The 12261-nt window shown below is 38.7% G+C and overlaps 1 protein-coding gene across 1 annotated transcript in view; it reads right to left on the bottom strand.

The window, feature by feature from the left end:
• Window positions 1-12261, bottom strand: part of HMCN1 (hemicentin 1) — a 211653-nt gene that overhangs the window by 72811 nt on the left and 126581 nt on the right. Inside the window, exons 43-47 of the mRNA XM_052801508.1 lie at window positions 10780-10902; window positions 8868-9029; window positions 7831-8112; window positions 6401-6568; window positions 2596-2709 (exon numbers count right to left, since the gene is read on the bottom strand). Coding sequence (XP_052657468.1) covers window positions 2596-2709; window positions 6401-6568; window positions 7831-8112; window positions 8868-9029; window positions 10780-10902 — 849 coding nt within the window. The remainder of the gene's footprint in view (window positions 1-2595; window positions 2710-6400; window positions 6569-7830; window positions 8113-8867; window positions 9030-10779; window positions 10903-12261) is intronic.

Raw genomic sequence — 12261 nt, 5'->3', positions numbered from 1 at the left:
GTGGTTAAGAGCTCTGATCAACTATTTCTTTCAAAGTAGAGGCATTTGTAGATTCAGGTCAAAAGAAAGTGGCACTACAAATCAAAGTAGGCATGGGGTGTAACAGGTTGAAAAGGAGACCTATAGTTATAAGAAAGCAAGCCCAATCTCCAAGAGATTTTGGAAAGTTTTGTAACAAAAATGAGGGACTAGGGAGCCAGATACTACACTTCAGTAATACTACAAAATGCAAACTTTCAACCTAGACAGAAGACCTAAAGGAGAGGAATTAAAATATATTCAGCAGCTTATTTGTGATCTACCACTAAGTTGGAAGCAAAAATTTTATAAAAATAAGAGTCACGGTAATAGGCACAATTCATTGTCAACAGAAAAAAAAAACGTTACACCAGTTTTTTTTTACTAATAAAGGGCACAAACGAGAGTGAAGAAATAAAAAAAAAATTGAAAGAGGTTTGCAGCTCACTTGACTGGAATGGCAAAAATACTACTTCAGCATGGCTAAAAGTTGGCCTCTGAACAGGACACCTGGTGAGATGTAAGTTAGTAGAATTTAGCATGCACGAAGATGGGGCCAGTACTGGCAATCTCACCAGCTTGTGATGCAGTTATGATCAAATTCTCTGCTGTGACTGTACAAGCAACACAAAACAGACTTTTGTATGGATTCTAGTATCCAAATGCAATGAGACAAAGATGCATCAACCAGTCAAGGAATTAGATAGGAGGAAAATACAACCTAAATGCATAAAGTTCAGGACTTTTAAGTCAGGCCAAAATTTACTATTAATAAACAAACAGAAACTCATCGCTTTGGCCCCAAAATAATACAGTAAGATGTCAAAACATATTAACTTCAGAAATATGACAAAGCCACACCAAACATTTTGCAAATATATAAATATTATGCTTATTACACCAAGCTCTCAATGCAAACTGGCTCGCCTGTTGCGCCTCCTACAATTTAGAGTAACACTGGTATGTCTCTGTACAGTTCCTATTTACAGTGAGCTGGTGAATATTCTGTGTCACTATAAGGCCACATTCCACTAAGTTTCCTCTAGAAAGACAAAGAAATTACTGGGGGAGGGAAGAGAAGACTGAACAATGGAATTTTCCACTTAGCCCACTTGAAATCAGCTTCACAGAGCATTTTTCTTCAAGGCAAACAAAGCCCATGCAATAGAGATTCCCAGAACCCTCAAGAACACCCTGCTACTAAAACCCTCCAAAGAAAACAGTAAAACAATGAATGCTTTTCAGTGTTTATCCCTCTCTTCCATTCTACCAAACTTACACTTCCATGAGCTCATCAAATAAACATGAACTGACATGAATACGAGTTATCATTTACAGACTGAATATGCATAAGTCAGCTGAAGGTAAGGGAAGTTTGATAGCGGTCAGCACCTTAGAGAAAAGAAACTTACAGGAAAATTATATGCAGTAATGCTGTAAGACAGCCTGCATCAGGCCTAGTAATTACTAGTAAAAGTAACAAACAGTTACTAAACCAAAAAGCAGTATTTTCTGGGGAAAATAGTTTGTTAAAAATAAGTAACGTGACAAAATTACACATTAATGGTTCCAAACAGCCATCTAAAGAGCCTGCTGTACCAGTCCTTGTCTAAATACGTTAGCAGGAGTGCCCACTACTACACTTGGTTTATATCCTTTACAATACCGAAGGCTCTACTGACTGAAGGTTTGCACTGGATCAGAGATCTCTATTTTGCAAAAACAGTTCCAGCTCCAGTGTTTAATTTCCCCGACGGTCTTGGTTTGCCTTCACATCTTTCTTGCAACACTTTATTACCCTCATGCCACTCAGCTATACATATTACACCCAGTGCTGCACAGTAATGCTAGTTTTAATTCATGAGTATTATCATATGGGGTTGTACCTTTCTGCATTTGAACATTAGATGCAACAGATTCATGTGAATTTCATATGGTTTCCTGGGGCTGTAGCTTTCTTTTGACTTAAACCAGCTTAAATTCAGGCCACTACCAAAAGAAATAGCACTGTTCCCCTGACCACTCACTCTTGTCATCTTCCTTTCACCAACAGTGGCATTTATAGGCTGTGGTGAATCAGCAGGAACTGATGTGGCTGAAAACTAACCTGACCAGGAAAACACAAAAATCCCACCTTTCTGGATCACCTATAAACTGATTCACCTTGTTCATCTTGCCCAAGGGAGAGTGAAGCTATGAGCAACAAGAAACAGAAGAGAGGATGGGAGTCTGGCTGTGAGCATCTTCTAGACTTCTATCCGACTGAAATAACAACCTAACTGAAGCCAGTTACATTGACATAGGTCCTTTTCAGAAAAGAAACAAACCACAAAACAGAAGTAGCTGCCAGTTATTCCAAATTATGCTTGAAGAATCTTCATTTTAGAAACTAAATGAAAAGCAAATTCAAATGTAGAAGTAAATTCTCTTTAAAACTTGATTTTCTGACCATGTTATCGAATGCACTTTTTTCCCCCCTAAGGACATATGTTTTGGCATAATAATTTTTAAAATACCAGCAAAGTATACAGTAGACCCCTTTACCTTCTCCTGTAATAAAAATTATCACACACTTACCTAGAATAGAAAGGTCAAAATCCTTCCTCACCTCTCCTGCAGCATTGGTTACTACACAAGTATATTGACCTTCATCTGCTACACTCGTGTGTGTCAAACGGAGCGTTCTGCCTCCTGATGAGAAAGCCAAGAAACGCACCACCATTAAAGTCCTGCTCCAACCAACATGCTCCTAAATTGTCTGTGCCAACCCTTAATTATTTTATGTTGTGGTTAAATTTACAGCTGTAATTTTTTTAACAGGGTCTATTTTTTAATGTGCTTTGTTTTATTGAACAAACAGTAAGAGAGAGTGACTGACGTTACTCCTACTGCGATCATTTCGTATGTCTGCTCAGGCCCTCAGCTCCTCAGTGCTTTTAGATCTTTGCTTAATATTGATCATACTATTCTTTCTAGTCAGTAACTTCTAAACTACCCAGACATATCTCTTCTTTTTCCTCCAGAAATTACATTTAAGTGAACTTTGAGGCATTCAGCCATTTTCTGAGAATTTCTAGAAGAAGTCAAAGACCAATCAGAACAATCCCTGAAAACTTCAAGACACAACTGTAGAGTTTGTGCAGAGAAAATCAAACCTGCTCCACACAGGTCACTCAAACCATGTGCAGGGGTACAGTGCATACATAATTCATTGATCAGCACAGGCACCTTGCATGTGGCAGGAACACTGCGTTTGCAATATGCAGTATTTGTGCACGTACTTCTATGCAGGAAATTTTGACAGAATGCAGTGTCTCAGCAGGATTTTTGTTCACATGAGTACTTTGCTATACTGAGAATCTAGATGACTATATAGGAAAAATAAAGCCTCATCAGAGGGGGGGGGGGGGGTGTGTACACATAAAAATAAGTTTATTTTTATAAACACATACAAACAGTACCTTTAAGGTAATGTATGGAATGTAATGGAATGTAAAATTCCATTTTACAGACAAGGAATAAAATTCCACTCCTTTCTTATAGCATTTGTATTAATTGTGCCATCAATAATAATAACAGGTGACAACAGTACTGGTTTACATGTAACATTTTAAAATAACAGATTTCTCTTAACACTGTAGCAGAGCAGCTGTCAGAACACATTTGCACAGGCATGCTAGTTTAAAAGGAAGAAGATGTGCAAGTACGTTTGACCAAAGGACCAAGAATATCCCCACTTTGCCATAGCAGAATAACTTCTCTTTGCTTCCTGTTTTGCAGAGAAACAACAAAACAAACATCAATGAGCATTTAAGTGTGAAAACAAAAGTGGTGGCCAACCCTCAGCTTTTTCCAGTTTCTCATTAGCAGCTCTCACATTAGCAATCATTACCACATAGTACATCACTTCTGAACTGTGCATCTCCTGTCTGTGGATATCCACAGGGTCTCATTATCGGGATATATCCCAGAAATTTATGCTCCTACCCACGTGCTTTGAAGGAAGAAACTGCTGACCTGGTTAATGGATGTGCCTCTGCCCAAGGAATTCTACCTGCTGGAGGGAGTACTGTGAGACTGAGGAAAGCTCACTTCTTGCAGCCTCATGTCACCCTGATCCCTTCTCCCATCCACACCCTGAACAAAGCCACGTAAGAAGCAAAACGAAGCAGATATCTGCCTGCAGGAGATGGTAACTTTCTCTGGTATCACATACCATAGCACACCCTGGGCTCCAGTGCTGAGGCAGGATATGATTTTCTAGATTTAGCTAAAACTTAATAAAAGCTTTTCTCCTTCCTAAAGATAGTATACAGCTTAATGCATGGTCTGCAAGGAAAGCAGATGTGGTATGGTGGAATTTTCCCCCCCCCCTTTTTTTTTTTAAAGGATACGTAGGAAGCATCATCAAAAGGAAACATCAGCATAGTATCTGTATTAACAAATTAGAACTTGTCAGCAGCATGTGTCCACACATTTAAATCATCTGCAATGCCAAGCATGTTTTCAATCAACAGAACCGAAATCTTGCTTTGGCAAAGTATTTTACCTCCTAAATTAGTCGAAGAGGGGGATTTTCTGGTGGTTGTTGTTGTTTTGGGGTTTTTTACAGCTGTACAAGCACAAATAAAGTTCCAAATGCCATGTTGTTACAGTTCACTACCACAACATGTAGTTTTCTGAAGAACTGCGCAAAAGCACAAAGTTCACTGGAAAACAAAGTGCTGAGTTCTGGCCTGTTTCCCCACTCCCACTGCAGCTAATATTCAGAGACAACAAACATCTTTTTGTCTCTCACCCTTCCTGACTCTGCAATCCAGATGGTGGTATTAGTGTGGGTGTAGAATTCAACAGACAGAACACAAAGAATCAAGCCCAGAAGACATTATTTTTGCTGATGGCAACTTTGCACAAAAAGGAACACATACCAACTCAGATAGTCAGATTTACACTGGATAATAATCAGACACCCACTCCTTTTTCCATGCACCATATGTAAGAATGGGAAAGCAGACAACAGGACTACCTGTAATGTCAAAAGCTACACTGATGAAAAAAATCCTGAAAAATTTCAGCTTCAAATCCAGTCTTAGCTGAGCTTCTAAACAACTTCCAGTTCCTTTACCTGTCTGATAGCTTTCTTGTGCCCATGCTTTGCATGGTGGCTATGTCAGAGTATAAGAAACTTCATCAAAACTTATTTTAATGAGATTTCTAGCTGTGTGTGGCAAGCCCAAGATCAAAGAAACATCTCGGTTGTCGTTTATACATCTCACTTGTAACCAGATACTTAATTACTTCTATGCATTCCACAAAGCTGATCCCCAAACACATGAAATCAACACAAAATATATTGCCTGCTTGGTACACATTTTCCATTTGTAATCTGAAGGGTGGCTAACTCAATTTCGTATTGTAAACACAAAGCTTTAACATCACTGCAGCTGCCATTCAAGTACTCTCACTTCCCTGTGGTATTGTAGGAAGATGGTTTACAGGAACAGGTACCGAGCCCCTCCTATTTTGGACACCTCTGTCAATTACTACATAAAAAGGCATCTGAACTAGTTCTTTGTAGGTTATTCCATCTTGAAGATTGAGATCCCTGACAAATTGCATCTGTTTCTCCACTTGCCTATCACAAGTTTCTCCAGATCCCTTGGACTAGTCTTGTTCATACAGTGTTCTGTGCTATCTTTGACTGATGACCTAATTCCAGTTTTTATTAGATGACATTAGATCAGATTCAGTTAGCTCCAAGGCCAGGGAGGTATTTACATGCATTAATTTCTGACACTCATGAACAGGTTTCCCTTTGTTTTTATATACAGACCCACAGAAATGAAAGATGTGTTTTGCTTATTGTCATTTGTCTTCATTCTCTCTTAAAGATTTTTCCTCTTTAAAAGGTAAAATAACTGTGAAGAGGAAGAGGTAGAGAAAACTAACCAAATGAGAGAGCTAATGGAGTATATGTATTGGTCCTGACAAAGCAAGATGTTACCATCTGACATAGTTCTGGAAATAAGCATTGGACTAACATACACTAACAGCCAGAATTATGGCTTATTCCATGTCACAGACCAAACAGTTACCACACCTTTGGCCCAAACACATAAAGTTTGGTAACAACTTTAAAAGTTTACATTAGCAATTCACCAGACACTCCAGCCAATCTGACCCCATTTACTGAAAAGCTTGGCACTGAACGACAGTTTCTCTTCTCTCCCTGTCTTTACAGCTTATTAAATCAAACCTTCTTTCATGTGACATACCTGCACTGTAGATGCAGAGGGCCCTTCACCCTCTTCCCTGTTTTTTTGGTTTGGTTTTTTTTTGTTGTTGTTTTTTTTTTTTTTTTAAATAACTACAGCTTTTGTACCTGAGAGGATTCTCACTGAGCTGTTCAAAGTGACAGGCCATCCGTTCTTGAGCCATGTTATTGATGGCAAGGGAATTCCTGAAGCTTCACAAACCAGAGAGATGGGATTCTTCTCCACAATGCTGATGTTTCCAGGCATCTGCAGGGAACCAGCAATACTTGGGGGAACTACAGAAAAGAGTAAAGAAATGCCATGCTTCAGAACAAATAAATATTAATTTTGCTCTCAAAACATTTGGTTATCCAAATAATAATTCACTGAAGCTAAAATAAGTTTGGCAAGTGAAGAGCTACAAAACTGAGACATTTAATACTACATGTTAATGACAATTTCTTACTGTGTAATGGCATGGAAATATTAAAATTAAATTCTATCAGTTCTATTACCTTTATTTTATGGCTTAAGTTCCATAGTGAATAAGTTTATAGTAGTTCTGTCCATTCTCTACTAATTATAATTTCCTGTATCTAATGAAACGCTAGGGAAAATTATAACACTGACAGAATTACATGCTTTTTCTAACGGAAAGAACAACCCCCTATTAAAATAACTACCACAAATTTATTTTTAGCTTTTCTTTGCTAGGAATATTTCCACTTTGGAAGCAGTTCTGCAGTTCTACAGTTCATACTTTAGAACATAAAGCCTGGGTTCAAGAATTGATGACCAACATCCTCCAGCACTCTGAGTAGCTTGAGGAGGTTTGAAGTTTCTCTCTACTGCCCAGAAGTTTGATAATACAGTACAGCAAATATTCCAAATAAAAAAAGAAAACTGGTAAACAATTTTGGTCTCATTTTCAATAATAAGAATTCCTGTGTTTACTTTCGCAGTAAAACATGAATATTCAGTGTTTGACAAAGCCTAAAAAGTCATATGCAAAAGCATTACAGTGGCTGTAAGATATTGTGATGTTCTGATCAATGCCATCAAGTCAAATTAGGGAGATGATTTATAGTTGGACATACCATCTTTAAATTCTTCTGATTGTGCAAAATGAGAGAACCTGATAATTAGATACTTGAGATACTGGCTACCCTCCAGTAACAGTCCTCTGGTAGCTGCTACTAACAGGGAGTTCTTGGTTTAACCTTGATTTCTATCTCCCACAATAGAATACTTCATACCATGACACTCACTCCAGTATCATATAAAATTATACCATATCTTGGTTTTCTCCTCATGGGAGATGCAGCAACTAGGGGTGGATTCATATTAACAGGGACAGAGGTAAGACTTTAAAATATTCAGGACTTATAAAACTGGATTTGGATTTTTATAACGCTGCAATTGAAACTGCATCACGTGTAAAGCCTGCAACATATATAGGTGGTGCATTTAGCTACACAACTATTTCTTGGATGTCCTTGGGTGAATTTAAAGGTCTAATTTGTTTCTGTTATGCCTGCCCCATTTTGCACATACTTACCATGAACATTTAAATCGTATTTTCTGTCAGATAGCCCTGCCACATTGGCAGCAACACAGACATAGCGGCCAGTGTCTGACACCTGGGCGTTTTTCAGTTGAAGAAAGCGACCATCATGAAGTATCGCTATGTTTCCTCCACTGACCAGCGGATGGCCATCCTTCATCCATGTTATTGATGGTTCTGGAATGCCCTGTACCTTGCACTCCAAGGAAATTTCATTTCCTTGGGTGACGACAACTTCTGATGGGTGGCTACCACTATTTAATATAGTTGGTTGAACTATGAAAGAAAAAGAAACACAGTGTGGAAGTCAACTGGAAGCTACATTTCAGGATCTTCACCTGTTTCTGAACAGAACAGCAATCAAGTTTGCCAGATCAGCATTTTAATAAAGACCAGTTGCTGCAGGTTACTGCTGGCAAATCAGTTAGGAGCACTCTGCAATTCTTAGCATTTTCCACAGGACCGAGGCATGACGAATCACCTCCTCTCCCCTCACCCCACCCCATAAAGTAAAAATGTTTTTTAAAATGTAGCTTACAGGCAATTTTACAAATGCAAACAGGGGAAAAAATTAAATTAAAAAAGACTGCCCCAAATGCTGCCAATCCATGCAGATTTTTGAAGATTTTCTCTTTCATGGGATTGTTTAAAAATACCTCCTTTTATTCCTGACCAAAACACAGAAGCAGCAGTAAAATCTAAGGGAAATCTAAGTTCAATTAATTGTCATCACTGCTACAGTTTGGCGACAAGAAACATTACACTAACTAAAGGGGTTACATCCTTGTAATCATCTGTGGTCAAATGAACTTTCAACAGGTATATGCAATGTCTTGGTCAAGCTCCAAGTCCAGATTGCCAAAATTTTAATTACTTAACATTCTCCTTGGAATGCCCTTAAATTGTCCTATAGCTAGACATTACTCTCTGAAAATCTTGCAGCTTAACATCACTGTACTGATAACACTTTCATAACGTAACTCTATTGCAGAACTGGTAAACTATGAACAGAATTTTTCATGGTAACTTACTGTATACTTGCAAACTGTATTCTTTCTTTGCACTTCCAGCTACATTTGTAGCAATACAAGTATAGGATGCAGCATCAGACTTTTCAGCAATTGAAATTTGTAGCTGTCTGCCTCCAGATAATATCCGCACCCTTCCTGAAAGGTCAGCCACCAGTGGAGAGCCTGAAAGAGACATTCTTTCAGATAAAAAACACAAAAAATGGTAATGAGCTTGCTCACACAGTGTAAAGTCAACTGGCTCATTTAAAAATTACTGCACGCCACAATTGTCCATTTCAGAACTGCTCTATTAGAGTTTTTCACAGACATCAGAAACTTCACCCAAGCAGTTTCTGAGGACTTCCCATATTAATTGCTGACTTCATGACATACAGCAACCTGAGCTAAAGCACAGCAATTCTCACCACACTCACATCCATCCAGAAAGTTTTGGACACTTCCACTGAGCAGCAAATTCAACACTTTCAGTAAAATCTGACTCATTGTCCAGTATATAATTGTCTCACCCAGCACAGCCAGTGCTTGGAAACATATAATTTAGTTTTCACAGCCAGACCATCTGTGTGTTTTCTGTCACACAGCACATGTGCATAGACTTCTGCCCAGGAAATCCTCAGCAGAAGCATGACAGCAAAATAATATTGCACTCTCTGAGCAGAATTTTCAGTCTTGGAGACCTCAGGTTAGGCAGCTATCTTCATCTCTACAAACCGCAGGGAGACTTTGTGACAGAAGGAATACACCTGCCACTGATAATTCTTACAAGCTGAATTTTCATTTCCCACTTGTGCATTTAAAACCGTCTCTATGAACAAGCGCACCAAATATCAAACATGATGAAAAATCTGGCTCTCACGTAACATTCAAAACTGTACTACTTTCTAACTGCCTTTCTAGACTTTCCAACAGGTTTAAGTTTCCTTTCAGCCATTTAAGTGTATACGCCTTAGCCTTGCGGTACATTATTAGAACATGTCATACAATGCCTTTTGGCTTCCAAGAGACACGGTTTAAAAAGAACTTGATAAACTTCATTTTCTCTGAAAATTTTATGCATTAGAAAAAGTGTTTTTTAATGAAAATCTGCTCTTTCCACAACCCAAAATTAAGGCAGGCACATACCACACTGAATTGTGCTGTTAGAAAAAGACAGATCAATAGGTAAGGTTGATTAATAACACAAGAATTACCACACTAGAAGAGTTCAACATCTTATTTTGTCTAATATTCCATCTCCAACAGTGTCCATGCTTAAAAGAAGGTGCTAAAAATACCTGCTTTTACCTACTGATTCATAAGAAGATGTTTGTCAATGTTACTTTAACACCTAAAGCAAAAAGGTGCGCAGACTACTCAAACATTAAGATGGGATGAGAGAAAGGTTCAGTAAATCACAAAAGCAATTATGACAACTAGATGTGTTTTCATCACTTGGTAGTATGCCATGGCTGCAAATTTAAAAATAACTCAGAGAATATGTCTATGTTATGCAGTGGATCACAGGGTAGAGACCCTTGACTCCACACCACAGGACTTCAGTGACTCACAGCCCTGCTGGCTGGGATCCACAAATACGTCTTGATGCTGCCTTGCTGCACCATGGTAAATAAGCATATTGAGAGGAGTTAAGTGCTTCACAGTCCATTTTTAAGTCAGCTCAGGAATCTCTGCACTGTGCTTCTCTTGCACACCTTTAGGAATAACGACACCTAATACAAGCAGAGGTGAGTTAGAGAGAAGGGGATAATCTACTACTGTAGTTCATTTTACTCAATATCAGGACTGTTTAGATATCTGCATGCTTGAACTCCTCAGAATACACCATCTAAAATGCTCACAGGAAAAAAAGAAAAACTGGCAGGTCAGAATTATCACATTTGCTTTATAAAACAGACAACGGGCAGTTACCCACCATTCTTTTTCCAGGTAAGACTGGGTGGTGGGATGCCACTAGACTCACATATCAGGCTTATCAAGCTCCCTTCAGTTACTGTCAGTTGAGAGATGTCATCTGAGCCATAAATACTTGGTGACACTGAAAAGAAATGCCAAATAATTACAGCATTTGAAACAAAACATTATCGGCCAACAGCAAGACCCAAATGACCCTCATACAAATTTGTCCTGTTATACTCTGAAGCAATTACAAGGACTGTATTCTCTTGCTCACAATGTAAACCAGACCCTGGGTAGGGAGTAATATACTTGCGAATGACTGCATCTGTCCTTCCAACCTCTGAGGTCTAGTGCATGCATAGGCTCTATTTCTGGCTGACTTTTGAATGGACTTCACAGAACAAAGCCGTTTCTGTGAATGATGTAAACTGACTCCAACTCTAAGAGCCTGCCTCATTCATGGCCTTAGCTAATAAACCTACAGATATCATCATTAGGTGGAAAGTGACTTTTAAAAGTCAGCCTAAGTTTTTCCTTTGAATTTTTCCTGCATCAACACAGTGGCTGCCACATCCAACGCTAAGGACCCCATCCCTTCAATTGCCCTACTGTAGCAGAGTGTCAGCTTTGCTCTACAGCTCTGTGACTGTAAATCCGTTGCAGACAAAAGGGACCACTGTTTTCAGTCTGATTGTCAAAGTCTTAAAGAACTTTGGTTCAATCACTACAGAAGGGATAATTGCCTTCTTGAAATGGAAGAACCATTTTCTTCTGATGAAAATAGCTTAGGGAACACTTGAAAAGAGACCAAAAAAAGCAGAGGAGAACGTAGGCTAAAACTGGCAAATAAAATCTCACTAGTAACTTATCCAGCACATTTTTTATGCAAATGACAGTAGATGGCTTCTCCTTCTGACACTTCAAACTCTTATTTAGCAGCAACCAGATGTATGGGTTTCAAAACGACTGACTGCAAAGGGCTTCAACCTTTTATTTGTCCTGTTTCTTGTCAAAAAGTTTGTGCCATTCTCTAAGGAGGTACATCTTACATTTAACACATGGGCTGGTTCCTGGAACCAGAGTTAGCTCTCAGGATCTCACCAATCCTCAGATTTTAAATCCATTTCCTGGATTTAAAACTTAAAAATATGGCAACCATGCCTCTTGGTCCTTCGGTGTAAACAAAGACTATAATTCTAAACTGTTATCCACAGGTGACTTTCACAGGCAACTTTTGGTTTCTACTAAGCTTATTCCATCAAAGCTGCTAACTAGCAAAGAATTATCCCTCCTCTCAAAATCCTACTGAAACGGTCTCACTGCGCAAAAGAACAAATCCAATATCCCTCCAGCAGCAAAGGTCGTCTGCAACATTGCAGATCTTACAAATCTGGGGAGGGAGAGATGAGAGCTAAAGATGACATGCACAGTAAATGGGTATATGGGAAAATTGCATGGTCTTGCATGGTATTACAATATCCACCTCTAATTTAAACAC

The sequence above is a fragment of the Harpia harpyja genome, chromosome 11 (genome assembly GCF_026419915.1).
Source record: "Harpia harpyja isolate bHarHar1 chromosome 11, bHarHar1 primary haplotype, whole genome shotgun sequence".
Lineage (NCBI taxonomy): Eukaryota > Metazoa > Chordata > Aves > Accipitriformes > Accipitridae > Harpia > Harpia harpyja.
The sequence above is the reverse complement of the archived record's forward strand: the minus strand, read 5'-3'. Positions and strand labels throughout refer to the sequence as shown.